Source organism: Condylura cristata, unplaced genomic scaffold (assembly GCF_000260355.1).
Source record: "Condylura cristata isolate star-nosed mole 26May11 unplaced genomic scaffold, ConCri1.0 scaffold00033, whole genome shotgun sequence".
Lineage (NCBI taxonomy): Eukaryota > Metazoa > Chordata > Mammalia > Eulipotyphla > Talpidae > Condylura > Condylura cristata.
Window position 1 is genome coordinate 15,547,754 of NW_004567134.1, and position 21,149 is coordinate 15,568,902.

At 48.7% G+C, this 21,149-nt stretch overlaps 1 protein-coding gene across 4 annotated transcripts in view; it reads right to left on the minus strand.

The window, feature by feature from the left end:
- ATG7 (autophagy related 7) overlaps nt 1-21,149 on the minus strand; it is a 164,069-nt gene that overhangs the window by 82,665 nt on the left and 60,255 nt on the right. For all 4 annotated transcript variants that reach the window (XM_012732129.1, XM_012732128.1, XM_012732127.1 and 1 more), the window contains one exon: nt 13,372-13,452. In XM_012732129.1, the coding sequence (XP_012587583.1) occupies nt 13,372-13,452 (81 nt within the window). The remainder of the gene's footprint in view (nt 1-13,371; nt 13,453-21,149) is intronic.

Here is a 21,149-nt window from a genome sequence, read left to right on the forward strand (position 1 = left end):
TCTGGCCCACAGGTGAACCATCCCTTTATGGTTCTGACCTGCTCATCATGGCAGGCTTCCGAAATTCCAGGTGGCTAGGCAGTGACTAGAAGTCATTCTCATCAACGTCATTACAGAATACACAACAATCCAGGGACATATAAAGAGACCCTACATTGCATTACCTATAACTGTGAAATACTTCAGAACACACATGTGCACACACAATGCACACACCCTCTCTACCCCAGGGTCAGCTGGTGGGCACCTGAGGCCTTCTAACCAATGACTGAGTAGAAACAGCTCAATCTGCAGAGTCAGAGGGCATCAACTTCAGCTACTGAAATCTATGGCAGAGGCACATGTAAGGAGGGTAGAAGTACTTCTTTCCATCAGGAACAATGTTGAAGATACACAGGGAGGCTGGAGCTACTGTACAGTGGCCCAGTGTATGGGTTAAGGACCAGGCAAACGAGGCAGCTTCATGCTCTCAGTGGCACTGCGGTCCTGCATCTGGATGCTTAACAGAGATTCCATCACCTGACCAACTAGAGAGACAGACTTGGGGGGTGGGTTCTGCTGGGCTGGGAGCCTGCCCAAATTACCAGCATTCTCAATGCAATGACACCCAAGATTGTTTTCCCCAACAACTTCCCCCAAACCACCTGGATTCTGTATTCTACTCAAAACCTCTGTCTGTCTCCACTGAACCTCTGGTGTGAGTTACAGAGCAGAAGGACAAGAGCGGGGCTTATCTCAGTCTCCAGAATAGATCAAAGGGCTGACTTTTCTGCCTGCCTGTTAATAAGTGTCCTTATGTGTGCAGAATGTGGCCCAAGACTGGACATGATTGTTATACCTACCACGCAGCTGGAATGTAACCTATGATCACTGGAAGCTACCAGCTTCTACTGAAAAGAGCTGTACCGCTGGGAGTGTGGAAAAGGCTCAGCTCAGCTTGAACAACTGTGGTGCCTCAGATTTCCCACACAAAAGCCTGTTGGGACACAACCTCAAAGCAGGAATAGCACGCTGATCAAGCTGATGTACAAACTTGCCATCCTGGACCCTCCAAGAGGAAGGCTGTTTCTCTTCATGAGAAAACCACAGGAAGCTGCAGAGACAGCCTTGGGGGTGGGTTCTGCGGGGCCTGGGAGCCTGCCAAAAATACCAGCATTCTCAATGCAATGATACCCAAGACTGTGTTTTCCCCCACAACTTCCCCCAAACCACCTGGATTCTGTATTCTACTCAAAATGATGTCACTTAAAAACATACTAAAAAGACCACATTCAAAGAAGAGATGGCAACTATCCTGCTTCCTCGAGTAAATGCAAAACAGAAGAATTTACGTTTCTGAAACATTACTGTCTCGGATTCTTTGCAGCTGCATACCCCTACCCCTCCAAATTTTTTTTTTAATATTTAAGTTGAAAGTTAACCAAAATAGTTAAGTGCCCTGTGTTTGCCATCAACCGTTTCTTTGAAGAAAAACTTTTCTTCTCTCCCCCCCCCCACTGACCTCCTCACTGGGGGGCACCTAGAAGGTGCTGGAGCCCACCTGATTTCCCTGGTGATGTCATCTGAAACTCAAACGTAAGGAATATACTCCCCAGGACTCCCCTTTAAAAGTACAAGCCCCCCAGGGAGAGTCAATCAACTGGTTCGCTAAGTAGCTTAACCAACTGGTCCTCGGAATTGCTAGAAACGGAAAGTGTAATTTTCTTTAACCCAGAGATTAACAGATTGGAATTCCATGAGTGAAACTCCTACCTCATCACTATCTGAGAGGAAATGAAAATGGTGGCGAGGTCCACTGGGAGGTGGAGATTTGGGGCTTTCAATATATTTCTCTGAGCTTAAGTCTTTCCACCTGATGAATGGGAAAGTTCTCTTGCTCATCACTTCACAGGAAACTTGAAGAAACACTGGGAAAACTTCCATAAAAGGATGCCATGGATAAGAGAGAAAAGCTGCAGCATTTGAGAAGATGAGGCAGCTGAGTCTCCAAGCCAGCCTCCAACCCACTGACAGCTACAGCCAGCAAGGGCCAGCCCAGCAGACCTGGAAAGGGCTTCTGGGAAACAACAGGGCACGCTGGCCTGGGGCTGGCCTGGCAGGGTCAACGCTGCCTGGGTCTCGCCTGTCCCAGAGAGCTGGGAGGAACCCAGACTTGGGGAGTGGGAGTGGGAGGGAGGACAGCCAAGGACCTTTCTCAAGGATTGTGTCCACTCACCTACAGTTGTGGCCTGACACTGGGCACAGATGCCTGCACAGACACTCAGGAACTTGAAGCCTCAAGTGGTTGCTAATGACAGCCGTGGAGGGGCAGCCTACCTGAAGAGGGGGAGGGGAGAGACAGACCAAGACTCCAGAGCCCGTTTGTCACATCTGCTCTCCTCTGCAGGCCTTGCCCTTTGGAGAAGAACTGCTCTTTCTCCTTGCCTTTGCCAGCTCCTGAGATGGGAGACACTAAGCTGTGAACGTGAGTGCCTTCTGAAAGGAAGGAGGTGGCACCTGTCCCTGCTGTGAAGGAGACATGGCGGCCTCATGGGGCGCACCCACCCACATGCAGACCTGTGCTCACTGACATGCTAGGCCATCAAAAGCGCGTTTTAGCTATTTCACCCCTGAGAAGATGGGAGCTCAGAATGCTGGAGATCCTTGTCCATCAGTTAGTAAGGGCCACGTCCCTAGAGGCCTCGCCCACTTTACCAGGGAGTCCGTGAATCCACCCCGCCAGGGAGAGGGCCCCGAGGCCTCGTACTGGTACCCTCTTGCTTTCAGGTGCCCGAGTCCCTGGAAGCCCTGGCTACTATTTTTATGATTTTTAATTTTCTTCTGGCCAATAATCATTCCCTTATTTGCCAATGCCTTACTTTAATTTTACTTTTTCTAAAAAGAGGTACATGATACCCATCCTCCATTTAATGGTCCTGACCGATCAAGACTAGGGTGAGTAAAAGGAACTCAGGCTAGCAATTAAAGCAGGACACAGATGAACAGAAGCATGACACACAAGAACAGGCGAAGCCATGCTGGTAAAATTAAATTAAATGGGCAGCCCCGACGTGTACCTCTGAAGGTCATATAAACAGGGGCCAAGCAAAGACAACCTGAGAAGCTCTTAACTCCATGCCAGGAAGTCTCCCAAGTCTTCTCCAGATCTTGGCATCTCTCTCCTGGGAGCTGACTCCCAAGGGCAGTTCCACAAACTCCGCCCACTTGCCCTGGTCCCCCAGGCCCCACCTCCATGGTTCACACCTCCCCTTTTCCGTCCTAGCAAACTGCACGTCTGTACCGCTGTGATGTAGCTCTCCCCGGGCCCTCAGTGTAGCTACGCGGCTGGCTAGAGTCCCAAGTGAAACCCCGCCTTCAGCTGAGGATGAACACCTTGAGACCAGCGCCTCGCCGAATGCCCTCAGCGGTCATGTGTTCACCACCGCCAAGGCTCTGAGAGGCAAACACAATGATTCTGGGGCAGCTTCCGTAAAAAACCTGTCAGCTGCCCCGAGCCAGTGCGGCAGAGCTGGTCCCGTGGGAACACGTCAAAAGGGGCCGTTTCCTGGGACTTGCTGCCTTTTGCGGAAAGTGTGACAGGGTGATGTAGGATTCAGCGGGTGTTAGTATTTGCTGCCTGCTGGAGAAGTCTTAATAGTCCAAGGCAGTGAGATGAGGCTAGGAGCTTTGACGCAGAGAACAAGACGCTCCTTCAGCACGCTGCTTTCTTCTCTTGCTGGCTCCACTAGGGCCCTGTGCACCTGCGCACCTCTAAAACTTCACCTGCACAGACTCACATCAGGCCCCCGTCAGTGAACAGCCACACAGGCCCCGCAGCAATCCCAGGGTGTTTCAGTAGGGTTTTCTTCCTCACGAAAGGGCAACCTGAGCTTGTGTTCTCTGGGATACGCCAGCGGTTTTAACACAACAGCGGGCAAATGCCATTTGCCTTAACCCCTGCTTTTGCTACCGTTTCCCTTCAGGCTCCATCAGCCAGGAGTTAAAACAGGAGAAAGATGGGAGTACAACTGAGACTTGGGAACCTCACGGCTTCTCTTCTGCCTTCACAAACAGCAAAGTATGCACGCTTTGCGTGGTTTGGATGTTTTGCATGGTTTCGCTTCCAAGACGGAATGCCGACAGAGGTCATACAAGTATCCAGGTAGCATGACTTTGTAACCATGACCTCGAAGATGCAGCCTCCCTAGACACTGAGGCCACCCCAACTTGCTGCCAGTGTCAAGGTGGTTCCCCATTTGCAAAACCTGCTGCCCCTGCACTTCTAGCACACCTGTGGCCACAGAAAGACGTTACCAAATTTTGGTCTGAACTATAAATCCAAAGTCTCTAACTCTGACGTTTGTGTTAGATGGTTATTAGATAGTCTAGAAAAGAGAAACATGGTAGTGTTTTATTCCCTGTCAAGAAAAAACTGTAGCAAAAGTCTTATGATGAAAAAGTTACTTAAAACTAGGAAGGCCAAACAACCTAGAATGTATCACTATCAACACACAAGATGTAATATAAACAAATTAGTATAAGGACAATACCTTCAGGAATGATATGTTCCTCACCGCACAACAGGCTATGGTGACAGTACTTTTAGCAGTACCTGGACCGAGTATTGGAAAGCCCATTAGGAAAAACAAAGTGGAAATATTTTAAAAATCTGAAGGAAAATAAGCAAAAATCTTGAAAAAGCCCCAGGCCAGCCAGAAATGTGTCCCTTCATAAAAGTCCTCTTTGATGAATTCCAAAGGCTCTTCTCATTTTAATGTACTCTGGAAATGATTGTCCAGCACAATAGCAAGTCATCAAAAGTATGAGGCATGGCAAAAGAGACAGAAAGAACTAGAAAGATGTTCAGCTGAATAGTCAGAATGCTGACAAGTTAGAGTCAACAGACACAACCCTGGAGAGAAGCCACTGGACCTGCACATCTCCAGGTGCCGAGCTCCAGGGTCCTAATGCCCACGGTGTGGAGTCCCAGAAGGCACAGCCTGGCTTCATTATTTCCCTTCTGTGCTGCTAGTCATTCATTGATCTACCAAATCATTCAAGTCACTCATCTTTCTCACCATTCAAAACACCGTTTGCCAGGAACCAGTTATCCCTATTAAGCTAGGAACATTTCTTGGTAAAAAGGGTTAAGACCTTGATATACTTGAATTATGTGGTCACGTAGTATCACTTCACTGTGTTGTCTAGAAGGTTATCATCGGAGGCCTCAGAGGTTCTCTTACTCACTGAGCCTTCCAGAAATAGATGATGAACTAGGAGCTCCATGTCTGTTGGGCCAAACTACAGTGACAAAGTCATCAAAATAAACTCATGTGGATCGCCACTGGGATGTTTTGAATATTCCATGGAAATACTACTATGTGTTTTATCCAACCACGGGTGTGCAAGCACACACATCCATAACAGGTTTCTCAGTTCATGCTGATGGCCCCATTGTTTAAAAAAAATAGCAGTTATTACCATGTTCCCCCAGGCCTTCCTTCGACAGGTATTAAATGTGCTGGGAGGAGGGGCAAGAGGAATGAATAACAGACATGAAAGGGAAAGGAGGAACACAAACGGAGAGCTGGCACTCTTTCTGGCAAGAGTCAAACTCATGAAGCCCACTAGCTGAGGAGGGCAGCTCTTGGAACTCTGTCCCTGCAGCCCAGATGGACACAGTGGGGCCTAAAGAAACAGCTGATCAAGGGATCCCACAATCTGGGTCATAAAACACAACCCAGTAATAGATCAGCTCCTGCATCTCCCTTTACGACCAATGAAGAAAGTGAGTCCCTAGAGAGAGAGAAACTTGCCAAAGCCATACAGAGAGGCCGTGGCAGGCTGGCAGGTCCTGTCCAGGGAAGGGCACCAAAGGAAAGCAGAGCGTCAGAGAATCAGTGCCTCAGTGCCTCGAGGCACCCTCGGAGGGGGAGGGGAGCTTGGGAGGCCCTGGAAATGGGCGCCATATCTACATATGGTCTGACTGCTCAGGGGAGCAGGGCTGACCGCTGCCGCCAGTCTGAACAAGGCGCTTAAGTCAGAGCATTTAAGAACCATGATGCCAAGAGATGATTTTGGAAGGTGGGAAAAGAGGCAGGAAGGGAATGCAATTACTTCCAAATTAAAAGGAACCCAGATTTTCAATGACCTGAAGCCACATATTGGGCTTCCTGAGGAGGACATAACTGACACTTTCAGGAGTGGGTTGTAGAAGGGACCCGCAGGGAAACATTCGGTTTAGGGCAGTTAGGTGTATCTCAATGGCTGACCACAATGACGGGGGCAGGGTCACAGTGCAAGCTCTAACCACTGGCCTGACACTCCCAGAAGACTGCAGGCTGCAGCAACTAGCAAGGCCGAGCCCTCTGGAGCTGCGGAAGTGGCCCTGACAGCAGCTGTCACGAGTTGCGATGGAAAGCTGCTCAAGCCAGCAGCCTTGATGTTCAACCAGACCTGCATCAGACCTGTGTGTGAGTACACAGAGGGCCCAGTGAGGCCCTGCACACCCCAGGAGGCTTACTGTGAACACAGGGGTGTTTGTTTTCTTCTAATTTTTGATGGCAACATCAGTCCCAGGAGTGGGCAAAGGCCTTAGTACTTGGTCACAGGGAATTGGACACACATCAGCCATTGCAACTTCCCTGGGAAACAGAAAGTATTTTCCCCAACTCTATGGATGAGGAAATTGAAGCAAAGGGAGAAATGTCCATGGCTTTTCAAGGAGGTGAAGAGCCAAGAGCGCTGAGGTTAGGGCTTGAAGCTCAACTCCATGCTGACTCTAGCTGAGTATCTGGGAAACATGCAGCACTGGTGGCTGGGGAGACACTAGTTAGTTGCTAAGGACGAGATGTGGGGTACAGTTTATACCACTCTGCTGTGCATATGGAATCCATCACATTAAGACGGAAGACTGAAGGCCCCGCCGGGTAAATGAGATAGAAAAAAGGAACCTGGGGGTTACTCATCGTTGTTCAAGGCAGAGATTTATGTCCCTTTTGGAAAGGAGAAGGAAAGCTTGGCTGCAACCCAGTTTTGAGTAATATTTGCCACTGAGAAGCTGGATGCAAAAATTCCTGGCACCAGCTCTGGAGCGCTCTTCCGATTGGGCTCTGGCCAGTTCTTGTAAATGGCTCAGATTTAAAACCCTATCGAATGAGGGGGGCAGGGAGTATCCTTGATGAAGCAGAAGAAACCCACCTCTCTAAGCAAATTCAGACCCACACCAGGAGTGCGCAGACAAACACCTGTGCCTGCCCAGGCGTGCAGGCACTTTTACTTAGGCCAAGAAGGACAGGCACCCACACCTAACTGCAAACTGAGTGGCTGGGCTATGGTGAACTGTCTTCTTTACCCTTAAATGTTCTTTCAACACCCTGTAACTAGAATGCATTGCTTGAGGAATGAAAAAGAGAACGAAAATTAAATAAAGGAAATAGAAAAGCAAGTAAGTTTCAACCAAGAGCCAGAGCTTATCTCATCCAACTGACTCACTGAAGGAAAGAAGAAATGGGGGCGGAGGGATGGGGTGGGGGTGGGGGGAGAACCCTGCTCGTGGTCACTCAGGACCTTGGAAACCCCCGACTTCCTGCCCTCCAGCCTCCGAGCTGCAGCTGCTGGATCCCGAGGCACGGAAAGCCCCTGAGCTTGGTGCTAGGTGAGAAAGTTTTATAAGGAATCGTAAAATTCAAAACAGCAGCCTCAAGTGTCAGACAAAGCACAGCAGAGTCCAACTCAAACAACAGCAGGAACTGAAATGGTGCTCAGGGACAGGGCCAACTCACGCTAGGTGTCCCGGGTTCTGTCACAACCAGCAGGCCGAGGCCTTCGCAAACAACCATGTTTTATGGCCTGCCCCTTCTGCACAGTTAAGGGTGCTCGGCCAGGGGGACATGGGGACATCGCAGTCAGCCTGCGAGGCCGTCATGTGTTTGTAAGTCCGCCTCAGCCTCCACACAGTGTTCTTCCGGGCAGAGGTTACTTTAACCATCTTTGCATTCTAGATGCGCTAATAATACCTGCTACTGGACAAACAGCAGGACTTGAACCTTCCTTCCCAGTCTGTGATTTGCTTTTCTAATCTCTGACTGCAAGTTTCTTAGGTGACAGGTGGCTTTGGGACACCTTTTTCCCACTCATCAGCACCCAGTAAGTTTATTAAGGTAAAGGAGGAGGGATGCCTGGTAGACGCAGATGGGCAGTGTTCAAAGATCTGCCAGGACAGAGGTTTTCCTTGCAGCTGAAATGACTGAGTCTTATTTTAGTCTTTCAGGCTTCTTAAGTAACAAATATGATAGAAGGTAGCATTACAGAATGCCGGAAGACAGACAGGTTGGCCATGACACCAGCAAAAAGGAAGCACAGTTTACTATGTGAGGACAGCAGCGGACATATCCTCTCCCTGCCTCCTCTCAGGACACACAAGTAGATGCACGCACAGACACTAACGAGTCACCTTGGGAAGTTTCATCACAACCCATGAGCAGGAGAGACCACTGCATAGTCAACACCAGAACGAGCACGTCATTAGGTTTGCCAACTGCTAATTAAGATGTCAAGATCAGGTTTCTGGGCACATCTTGCCACATCTGTGCAACAGGCAGTCCCAGATGGTATGAAAACTAAGACTGGGACTGACTTCTTCCTAACAGGCTGTTCCTGCCACACCACAAAGGTTGTGGTTGGTAGAATCATGCAACAAGACCAAGACTTCCCTGCATGCACACGCTGCTCCTGACTGCAGACCTGAGAGAAATTTCTGGGTCCCAGCAACAGGCTAGTGTTACATGGAACCACAACTTTACTGTGCCCAGCTTTACTCCTCACTGGGAAAGAGAAAGGCCACAACAGTCATCATACTGAACACCCCTCCCCGCCCCAAGAAGGGCTCTAGGGAACTTTCTGGGATGATGGAAATGTTCTATGTTTTGGTGGAAATGTGAGTTGTCTGGGTGCACGTATTTGTCAAAAAGTGTAACTATTCTTAAAAAAAAATCTATATACATATAATAATTTATTTTTACATCATCTCAGTTCCCATCTCAGTTGTCATCCCCGTGGGCTTCCCATAACCAGATCACCCGTGTGCCATCACCATAGTCCAGTGCATTTCCCTCCCCCCACTGTTTCTGACCCCATTCCCCACTCCACTCGCATAAAATATCTCTGGTATATGGCTGTTCATTATTATTTATTTATTTTCTCCCCTGGTCCTTTATGCTCCCGCCATGAGTGAAACCATCCGGTATTTTTCCTTTTCCTTCTGGCTTATCTCACTAAGCATGATCTTTCTGGCTCCATCCATGTTGCTGCAAAAGGCATGTCTTTTTTGCTTGCTGAGTAATATTCCATTATGTATATGTACCACATCTTTTTAATCCAGCCATCCACTTTTGGGCATTTGGGCTGCTTCCATGTCTTTCCGATTGTAAATAAAACATCAGTAAACATGGGGGGGGGGGTGCAGGCATCTTTTTGAATCAGGGTTTTTGTGTCCTCTGGGTGGGTACCTAGGAGTGGGATTGCTGGGTCCTCTGGGAGCTCCATGTCTAGCAGTTCGAGGAACCTCCACACAATATAACTTTTTTTTTTTTAAAGATTTATTTATTTATGCATACAGAACTGGGGTACAGGCTAGAGGCTCAGGGGTGGTGAGAGGCTTCACCAGAGACATAGTGGGGAACAGAACAGGCAGAAGTACACTGCTGAGAGGAGCAGCGGGCGGATCAGGAGAGGTCTGCCACACCATGTGGTCACCTCCAGGGCAGGCGGGAATCGAACTCATGCAGAAGTGAGTTTAGATTCTCAGTGCTGTGCTTTAACCCACTGCGCCACCAGGGAGGGCCATAACTGTTCTTTTAAGATTCATGCATGTCACTGTATACAAATTTTACCTTGAAAAAAATGCCCAAATATCACTCTAGTTAGGAGGCTTATTTCCCCAGTGTTATGAGCTGGCAGTTTAGAAGCCACTTGCTGTGTATTCTGGCCTGCAGCGAGTGAGCAAATACCTCCAGGTAACAGAAGCCAGGTTTCTCACCGGTGGGGAGGGGGAGGTTAACATAGCCTAAGGGGATGAAATACATCCTACTCCTCCTGACATGAGGCTACATCACCACTTCTTAACATCCCTGCCAAAAATTCACAACCTGAGTCTAATCACAAAGTAACATTAGACAAATCCAAAAGGAGGGAAATCTACAAAAAACTGGCAAAATATCAAACTGTTGAGATCAAAACAAAGAAAGGCTAAGGACATTTCTAGATTGAGGGGAGCCAAAGAGAATGACGGGAAAATACAATGCTTGTCCTGAACTGGGCGTGGACACGGCCGTGGGCAGCACGCCAACGCCCCGCCGCCGGGTTAGGGTAAGGGACTGTCCAGTGAGTATTTAGTTGCGAAGGACCAGGCGTCTCCCCTTAAAATTTTAAGAGAAAGAGGGCCCTCCCTGGTGGCGCAGCGGGTTGGAGCACAGCACTGAGAATCTAAAGCCGCTTCCGCATGAGTTCGATCCCCGCCTGCCCCGGAGGTGACCACATGGCGTGGCAGACCTCTCCTGGCCCGCCCGCTGCTCCCCTCAGCAGTGTACTTCATCGATCTGCCTGTTCTGCTCCCCACTCTGTCTCTGGTGAATCCTCTCACCCTCCGCGTCTCTGGCCTGTACCCCAGTTCTGTATGAATAAATAAATAAATCTTAAAAAAAAAAATTTTTAAGAGAAAGAGAAGCGTGGAGCAAAGCGGGGAGGTGGCGCTCCCCCCATGAGTGCGCAGGCGCTTACACTCGCTCACGCACAAACGGGCAAAGTGTGAATAACTGGTGACTGAGCAAAATCCCTTGCACTATTCTTCCAACTTTTCTGTATGTTTCAAAGTAATCAAAAGAGAAAGTTACCAAAATTACCTTGCCCTTCCAAAAAAAGATTCAGCGAAAAGACTAATTCAATGTATTATATGAAATCCTTTCCAGAATATTTCAATTCATTCAAGAAATTCTTCCAAATTCTATTTTTTCTTGCAGTAGGGACTCCACAATGTTCTAGCTGGCTACAAATTCCTTTATAGAACCAAACGCAACTCAGTTCTTCGAGTGCTTTTGAAATCTGGTGTCAGATGCTGTCATTTTAGAAAGTCTTAGAAGGCAAAAAGCCAAATGGGGATGCAAATTAATCCTTACTACCCAGCTCCCTCCAGAGTCTTCAGTACTTTTCCCTGTAAGATGGAACATTTCACTTGGCTCCACGCCAAGCTAAAATTAAATAAGATAAGAAATGATTTGTGTGCAAGTGATTCAGCCTTCCTATAAAAACAGAACCGTCTTTCTCCCCACACCAGGCCTCATCTTTACTTATCTGCAGTGTGTAACACTCAGGGCAACTTATCTACCTCCCCAATCCCTGCATTTGTGACTAAACCAAGTCACCACAGTGGCCTTGGTCAGAGGGAGAAACAGGAAAATACTGGTAACTACGATAACTACCAAAGGAAAAAATTACTTCATGGGTGTCAAAGGAGAAGTTTTTAAAAGTCATTTTTGGCCCCAAAGAACTTTTCCGAAATAATAACAACTATGAGATGACTCAGTCTAAAAAATATTATGCTAAGTATGCATTAAGAAAAATTCACATACGCAGAGGTGAAAATGTAATTGGATTTGTCATTTCAAAGCATTCATGTAGAGTTTGCAGATACTAGAGAATGACATTCTCCAAAGCGAAAAAAGAAGTCAGCCAAGTAGTAAACGCTGTGTTTCTACTGTAAGGAAATACATGCACCGATGAAGCAACCTTTTCAGCACAAAAGAAACTTAATACCCAGACCACATGAAAAGTGATCGCTCTGGGAATAGCCCAGCTGTTAAAATCCAAGTCAGTTTGTATTAAATGGTCCAGTGTGTTTAGGTAAAGCAGGGCCCTCAGGATGACCACCAAGAGGAAGCAATGTTGCTAGCAAAAAAGTGATACCAGTACTTACTGCCTACAATGAGCGTGGAAAAAAATGCTAAGCTATTCTCTAAACCGGCATACCAATAATGCTTACAAATAGGATCTCAAAGGTCAATTCAATGAGATATAGAACAAAAAAGAATGTATTTAGAGAACCCGATTATCTTAATTTCATTGACTAGTCAGATCTACATAAAAAAGAGATACTTCTGGCGCCTGTACCAAACTTCTTCAATATGACAATTAATACTGCCAAGTTATTTGGAGACCAATTAGCTCAATCATTCAATGAAAAAACAAAACAAAACAAAACACCTCCACTGAAGAGAATTTGATCCTAAGACTTCTTGCATTTTTGAAGACAGAAGTGGATACACACACCCTTCGAGCCCTGACTTGAGCAGGTGCAAGAGAATCCAAGGAACTACAGCAGGAAGGAGCTCGCAGTGACAAGTGGGAAGCTTCGCCTCTCAGCATGGGCACGCAGGACGCAGAAGGACACGAGAGCATTGTCTACTCTGGAGAACAAGAACAACTCAACTTCTGAGCACCCCAAATTAATCTGTTGTCAAATCTAAGTAAACTTTTTAGAGAAACTGGTCAGGATTGTGCTTCTTAAAAGATGTGACCCAAGTCAAGTTTTCAAAGAGAACTTGTCCACTCAGTGGAGAGGCTTCCCCTCGAATCCCGTCCCGCTCCTACAGCGGGAGGGCTACCAGGCAGAGAAGCCCAAGCTACGCCAGAGAGCTAGCGGTTTGGGATGAATGACCCCCAACACGATTTTGCACAGCACAGGAACCTCAAGGTCTTATCAAGAATCACAAGTTTAAAAGCCCAGGTCAAACCGCTGGGGCTTTAGGAGCCTTGGAGGCGCCCAGAGGAAATAAGCTGTACAATATACACTTAGAAATAAGTCAGACTATTGCAAAGCCTGCTGAAAAATGAGAGGCCAATGCTGTAGCTGTGAGATACATCAGCCATTTCCAGTTATGACGGGCAGCATACCAGCTCTATTTTTAGAGGCTCTGAAAAGATCAAAGCTAAAGGGGCTCTTTTACTGGCTCGCTATCCATGCCCCTAATCTGTTTACTTTTCTCCAAAAGAAATACTGCCAGCATGGCCTGGCATCCCCCAGCCTCTGAGCAACACTTACAAATTGCTCTATGACGGTGGAAGCGAGGCAGGAATCCTTAGAGGAGGAACAAAGACCAATGAAGTTCAAGTTAAAATTATTGTGCAGGATACAGAGCTCCAATACCAAATTCAGTCTGTCTTTGCCACTGTACATCGAGTTCTCCTGTGCTGATTTCTCCGTGAGAACCAATACAGACAGATGAAAACAAGATCTTTCTGGTTTTCTAGGGAACCCCCTGTCCCTCAAAGCCTCTGGCAAGTAAGGCTCATGGGGTCATTTTGAAAAACAAATCCCTCAAATGCAGAATTACTTACTTTGGAAGAACAAGCTGTACATTTGTCAAATGCCAGGCTGACAGGAAGGACATTATCAAACCGTGACAGAAATCCCCGGATCTGAAAACAAGAAAACACCACACATTACATCCAGCATAGAATGACACACCTCTGAGATGCACGTCTCATTCCTGACAAGCAGTGAGAAACCACTAGTATGAAGCAAAGATGAAAGTCCACAGGGACATGTCCTGCGTACCGTCACCAGTCGGGAAGAACAGCATTAGGCCCTTTATTTCATTGGGAACCAGGACCGATAAGTTGGTCACGTATTTGAGAGCTAAAACCAAGCTGAATACAAAAATATGAAAATAAAACTGTGAACGTTAAAGTAGCACTTGAATAAATGTCTTCCAAAAACGTAACAGGTAAACCAATCTCTTTAGACTCATCTCTCACGTAAGCTACAGTGACAGGGGCCAGTGTGCATTTCTAGGATGCAGAAGTGGGTGGGGCCTCACAAGGTAAGAAGGTCTGGGAACTACAGGAGACAGAGATGTCTTAAACATACATTCAGTTGTTTGCTTGACTTGGAACAGATGGAGAGAAAAGGAAAACATCAGCAAATTTATAAGGAAACAGCACCGCCTGGAGCACAAACTCTAGATTACAACCGATTTCCATTTCCAGAGATCAGCTGTTTAACTAGGGCTCGTAAGCTAGGGTTTCAGTGACTTACTCAGAGTACTGCACTTCTAGAACTATATTTACACCAAAAGGGAAATTTTAAGTATAAGTATTATGAAAAACACGAGTGGTAAAGTCTCTAAAAGCCTTAGCAGAAAGAACGTTTATAAGTCAGACGAGGCTTTTCTCATGAGTTAATTAATTTGATCTTCCCAACCATATTATATTGATTCAAAAAGTTGAAGCAACTTTTTTTTTTTAAAAGATCTATTTATTTATTCGTACAGAACTGGGGTACAGGCCAGTGATGCGGAGGGTGAGAGGATTCACCAGAGACAGAGTGGGGAGCAGAACAGGCAGGTCGACGAAGTCCACTGCAGAGGGGAGCAGCGGGCAGGTCGGGAGAGGTCTGCCGCGCCATGTGGTCACCTCCGGGGCAGGCGGGAATCAAACTCCTGTGGAAGTGGCTTAAGCTTCTTTGTGCAGTGCTTTAACCCGCTGCGCCACCAGGGAGGGCCGAAGCAACTTTTGCTGAGCCAAGTACTGGTCCTAGCCAGGCCTGGGTTCTCCACACCCCACCTCCCCGCCCCCCTATCATTTTCCTCCTCTTGCCTTCTCATTCCTCTTGGGCTATCACAATCTGTCTTCAGTAACAGATCTCAGTACACATTTAGTCTTACTTGAATAAGCAAAAGAACCAACCTTTCCCCGGGGCTACTACTAAAACTCCCCTCTTCCCCTCTCCAAGGAAACAAAACCCTGACTAGTTGTTTAAAGAAACAGGCGCTCTCCTTCTCTTGGCTGGGCAACTGTCCTCAGGGCACACCACCGCCTCTCAAGGTCTGGCTGCACAGTGCATACTTATCAATGGAAATATGACCTTGCTGGAAAGGCCTAGGGCAGTCTTTTAAAAGTCTTTATCATTTGTTAGGAGATGTCACATAATCCAAGATCAAGAGTGCTTGGAAGAAATGACACATTAGTTCACTGGGATGAGTTAGATGGTCTCATAGTGAAGCTGGGAAATGTGAGTCTTGTTTCCTTTCCTGTGTCTCCGCCATGTGCTGACAGTTCATAGAGCAGTGCCTGAGGAACAATGGAGGTCTTCCATTGGCCCTTTGGCACAAAGGACAAACGAGCAGCATCAAGCTGGCAGAAAAGGCTTCTGCGATAGGGAGCGTACAGACTTGAAGGAATTCTCACAGTGAGCCTCCCCAGACCTCAATTACTTTTCTGTTAAATTTACTTTGAGTAAATGCTATCAAATTTGGCCCATTTTCCAATTAAAATGTCTGCTGGCATGCCTCTGTGTTCATGCCACCTTACGCTTCATGAAAATTTCCTTTTTCGCCTCATATAGCCCATATAGTATTTTATGTTGTATGAAAAAATACTGAGCATTTTTTCTGCTAAACTGTCTCAGGACTGGAGGTGGGGAGGGGAAGAAGACCCAGTGAGGAGTGGAAAGGGACAGGAAAGGAAGAGGGAGGGAGGAAAGAACACCAGACACACAGGGGCCGAGCAACAGAAAGGGCAAGGAGGGAGTGGAGGCCCGGAGGGGAGGACCCGCGCACCACGGCCACGCAGCCCAACAGCTCTTGCCTAGGAACCGGATTCATTTTCAGAATGAGTAACATCTGTGTGCCAGGCCTTCCCAATCACCAAGGGTCAGGAGAAGTCCTCGCACTGATTGCAGTGGCCTCTTAACAGGAATCTCCGCGGGTGCATTCTCCCTTCCATGACACAACTGTGTCTGTTTTTCCAAGTGGCATGTCACATTTTACCAATGTCCTAGACTTGACCAAATGCAGCAGGGACTACTTTATCCTTGCATCAAGGTCCCTGCTTGGCCTGGGCCCACCCTTGCGTTTGGTAACGCCTTCGACTGACTTCCCGAGGCTCCGCACAGCTGTCAGCTCGCTGCAGGGCCCTTGCAAGGACACCCGCTTGGCCCACCTGGCCACCTGTTGAACTCTGGGACTCGGAGCTCTTCCTTTTGGAAACAGCTACACCTCCAAGTCTTCTTCCCTAAAAGCTGCTCTTTTACTAACTGGCATCTACCTACCACCCAACCTACCAATGATGTCCTCATCCTCTGAAATTCTTTGGTATCCAGCATCAAAATATCTTGTGTGATAGTTAGTACTAAAGAAACAGCTTACGGAAATAAAACTCATTCCTCCTTTTAACTACACAAGTAATCCTTAGGATATTCATGGAATTGTGCAACACACCACTACCAGCTAATCTCATGACATTTTTAATCACCCCCAAAAGAAACCCAGAACCCATCAGCAGTTAGCTCCATTTTTGGTATTTCCCACAGATGCTGGCAGCTATCACTTTCTTTTAGTTTGCAAAGTTCCTACAAATGGGAATGCCCAGGGCAGGTGCCCATCACCGAGTGTGAGGCTCTGTCCACGCTGGACCATGCACCTGCACTTCATGCTTTGCTATTACCAGGTAACACAGCGACGAACGGATCCTCCAAGCTTTGCTAACTTATTCGTCAGTTCATGGGCATGGTATACCACCGCGGGACTGCCGGGTTACTTGGTAACTGTGTGTGAAGTATGTTGCACATCGTGAGTTACTGCCACGATGAACCTATTTTTCGACTTTAAATCTCCGCTGCTGTTTTTCAACTTTAAATCTGCAGTGCTACAAATGCACTGGGCTCCCACAACATGCTTGGCCTTCATTTCCCCAATCTTACAATAAATGCACAAAATTTAAAGAACAGAGGTTGCTACCTAAATTTAGTCCCTTCCTTGGGCTGGCAAAGAAATCCCAAGTCAATGTATCTGCCCAAAGCAGTCCTGACTCCATTTAGCGGTCAGGCCCCAAATCCTAGTCAATGTAGTTGCCCCTTACTTGGGTCAAGAAAAGCTCACTAGCACCATTTTACTTAGAAGCATGCAAAGGACGTGAAGCAGTGTGCTGAGGGCTTCACTAAACCTGCCTGATGAGAAGAATCTCCTGAATGTGACGCAAAAGGTCAGGGTAAAGCAAGAGACACCGCACGTGACTCTCAAACATGAGTCACAGGTGACTCTCATCAGGCCAGCAGCGAAACCAGGAGCTTGCAGGAGCCTTTACACTGGGTCTGGTGCAGGAACATGCGACTCACCTGTCAACTCCACGTCAGAAGACGAATGGCAGCGTTAATCAAGCCACCTGTTGGCCGTAGATTTTCTAAAAACAGCCTGCCACACTTAACCTAGTGAAGCCCACATCTAAGTTAACGTTCAGTTCCACACAGGAACAAAGGCCTCCACGTGCAAGGGATCGCTCCGGCTGCGGGTGACACACAGCTTGCCCCAGACTTCTCCATCACCGACCTCTGCTGTTCATCTTTCCTCTGGCCGTAGTACCATGAAGCATGTGATAGAAAATGAGAGAGAACCCAAACTAAACTCCCCCTGTGTATTTACTTCCACCTCCTGCTTTTCAAAATTGTGTTTAAAAGTTTATTTTTAGACAATCTCAAGACTCTGAACAGTTTCTCATTTCCCCGCCACTCCCCAAAGGGGAAAACGCCGCCTATTTCACGCACCCACACCCAGCAGAGAGGAGTTCCTCGAAGGAGCCAAGCCCAGAGCCTTTCTGCCCAAGACTTATTTTTAGAATTTACTCAGACTATGCTTTTTTCCCCATTTAATAAAGAAAAGAGTAAGGAAAGAAGGCCCGTATAGAGTGTGGCAGGGTCTCACTTGAGGTGCTGTGGCAGCACCCACATCAACCCGCAGTCGTCCCTGCACAATCACAAGGGGCCCACAAGCGGGAAACAAATCATCCCTCGAAAAAGCTGATGAAAAACACTAATCTCGGCGTTTCCCAAACACGGAGAGAAGCGAGTCCAAAGCAGAACTCCCCCTGGCCTTCCTCAAAATATGCCCAACATCACTTTCTGGTGAAACCTTCTAGGGAAACCTATTTATGTCTAAACCAGCTCCCCGTTATGTGCCTTGGTGCGACCCCAACACCCAGAAACTCACCTGCGAACCGCGGCCGGCACAGAGACCCTTCCCGCTCTTCAGCCCCAGGCTCAAAAAGGGGCACAAACACCTTGAGCTGAGCCCCCGCTGGGAGCGAGAGGGGCTTGCCAGCTGGAGCTTGAGGGCCAGGGCTTTGCCACACAGGGCACCCTCCCCGCTCCTCGCAAGGCAGGAAGTGCGCAGGAAGCGTCTCGGGCCTCGGCCTCCCTCCCTTGTGCGCCTGCGTCAGACAAAGCGCAGGCACCTGCGCGAGGGGGCTCGTGAGGGGCAGCAGAGGCGCGGGCAAGCACCTGCAGAGCTGCTGTGTCCGCGCGCGCGTGCGCGTGCACGCGACGGTGTCAGGGGCCCTTGTGGCCACAGACCTGAGGCCATGTTCAAAGAGCAGGGCGGGTCTGTGTCACCTTGACGAGTTGCGTAAGTAGCCCGTATGATGCCACCAAGAGGCTTTTTTTTTTGTAGACTAAGGTGCTGGTCTCGAAAGTTGAGGTCCCTGAAGCGGGTTGTCAGGTGGCTCTGGAACAGGGCTGGGCAATGAAATGGCTCCGCGGGGATCCTACTACACGCCAGGGTGGAACCCCCAGGTTACACCACCTTCCACTTAAAGCCGGAACAGCCCCAGGTCTAGAGCTGACCCACCAGGTCTCCAGCCCACTCTCCGTGCAGCAGCCAAACCTGCCCGCCATGTCTCAGCTGATGCAACCTCGGCATGGTTTTGTGCTGCCAGGGCTGAAGGCTCAGACTATTAAGTGGCCTGTACAATCCTTTCCTCCTCTTCCCTGTTCCCCCCGTTTAAGGTACCCCAACACCTTGCAGCTCCTCAAGCTCACCACACCTCTCACCATCTCACCTGTGTCTCCTCACCTCCCCACTCCTCCCCCGTTGCCCACAGCCACTAAGTGCTGCTCCCTCCACACCTCAGAAGGGGGCAGGAGGCATGCCTGAGGCATGCCCTGAGGGAGGGTGGGAACTGATGGCTGGGGATGCCAAGGGCAGGCACCTTTACGAAGGGCCACCCCATGTCTAGCACTGTGGGTCCTTTCATGCACCTGATTTTGGCCCCACTACCATCCTCTGACCTTACACCACTTCCCAGATAAGAAACTGAGGTTCGGGAAAGTGGCATGGCTCCCAAGGACTGCAGAACAAAGCAGGAATCTGAGCTGTTTTCTCTCTGGAGGAGAGGAGGGAAAAGGGAAGGAGGGAGAGAAAGAGAAGACCAGAGGAATGAAAACGGATGCCTCCTCAAACCAAAAACTCAATACCTACAAGGCTGTGTCAGGACCTGGGTGGATCAAACCATCTTTTGTCCATAATGACCACTGGCGACATGAAAAATAGATCAGGAACAGAAAGTGGACCCTTCCTTGCTCAGGTGTTTGCACCTGATCTGTGTAAAATGAGCTGGAGCCTCCATGGAGGCCCAACCCCCAGAAAAAAGCAGCTGTCCCGAGCAACTGAGATGCAGCCACAGCTGAAACCTGTGTGGCTAGTGCTGTACACCAGCTCCCAGCAGGCCTCACGCGGCTTCCAGGGCTCAGGGTTTGCATAAATCGACACTGGCTCCAAACTCCAGGTCACAGCTGGATGCTGAACAGAGTCCTCATCAACCTGGGTGCCAACACAGAGGGGAGCCATAGCTGAACCCCAGGCACCCCAGCAGCTCAGCCACCACCACCGCCCCTCTTCTCATTAATGAACTGGGGTGACCCAGGGGCAGAAGAGCCAAGCTGGAAATGAGCCAGCAGCATCCTCAGAAAAATACTGCGTGGGTTGTGAACCCTCCCAAGCCTTCCCTACTCGCTCCCTCACTGCTTCCAGAGATTATCAGTCCTTGTAGCTTTTTTTTTTTTATTTTTAGAAGCGAAGATAAGCTCCTGCTTTGCCGTTTTAGGTAAAAGTGAAAGAGAAAGATGAAACCAATATTCGCAAGAGTCTCTTCTTTATGGGCCTAGAACTGTGCTAGTGTAATTAAACAGAATTTAATCCATACACAAATTCCAGGAGTTCCTTACATTGCCACGTCAGTTTTAAGACAGAAATATGCAGAGGGGATCAGTAAACTGCTTAGGGTCACATAATGACAGGCGGCAAGAGCAGCCTCAAATCCTTTTGTACCTTGAGGCTGACGGTGGCCACGGCAGTGCCCGGGCAGCCCGCATGTCCACTGTTCATAAACTGGCTGCTCTGGCTTGGGATCCCTTCATCCTCCCTCCTCGCTTCCCCCCAGAACCTGACTCAGGTTGGCAGCTGATCTGCGAAGCACTGACTCTGCACCACTCTGAGTGGGGCAACAGGGAAGTAGGGATTCCAATCACATCTGCTGACCCCCAAGCCTCTGGGAAGACTCAGGGGCCTTCCCAACCAGACAGTCCTCCGGTGAGCAATAATCAGGGGCACACACACCATTCTCCCAAGTCCTGACACAAGATACCACCTGCGCCTTCTAGAACCCTGACACCCTGGGGTGTATCCGCTCCTCTCTGAGAGGGGGCCTCTCCTTTGGGATCATGCTGGAATCCCAGTCATTGTGAGATCTTGCACCCAGATCTTCACTCTGTCCAGGGGCCTTCCCACCGGAGCGAGACTCCACCACATCCAGACAGCTCGGGCATGTCTGTCCCCTTAGAGACTCCAAAAGCAAATGTAGCTAAACCTTTGGTCATCTTGTGCTGGTACCGACATCACTGTGCCTCAAGGTGGTTGGCCCAGAGTCAGCGCTTTGGGGATCAGCTACCAACTGAATCAGGTTCTGGTGGGAAGTGAGGAGGGAGGATGAATGGACCCCAAGCCGGAACAGCCAGAGTACGACAGCAGACATTCAGGCTGCTCTGGCACTGCCATCGCCACTCCCAGCCACTGGTGGCCTGGAGAGCCAGAGGGGAAGGTGCTCTGGTTCTCCCTTCAGTCTTCACCCTTCAGGCAGGTGCTACTGCTTATCTTCCCAGCCTCCTTGCTCAGCAGGCAGTGGTATGAGCCCTGCAGATGCAGATGCATGATAAGCCTTCCTGAGCATGGGGAAGAGCTTTCTCTAAAAGCGCCTGAGGACCTGGGGGTGCAGCCTGTGCTGACTCCCCCAGTAAAGGCCAGCCCTGAGGACCTGGGGGTGCAGCCTGTGCTGACTCCCCCAGTAAA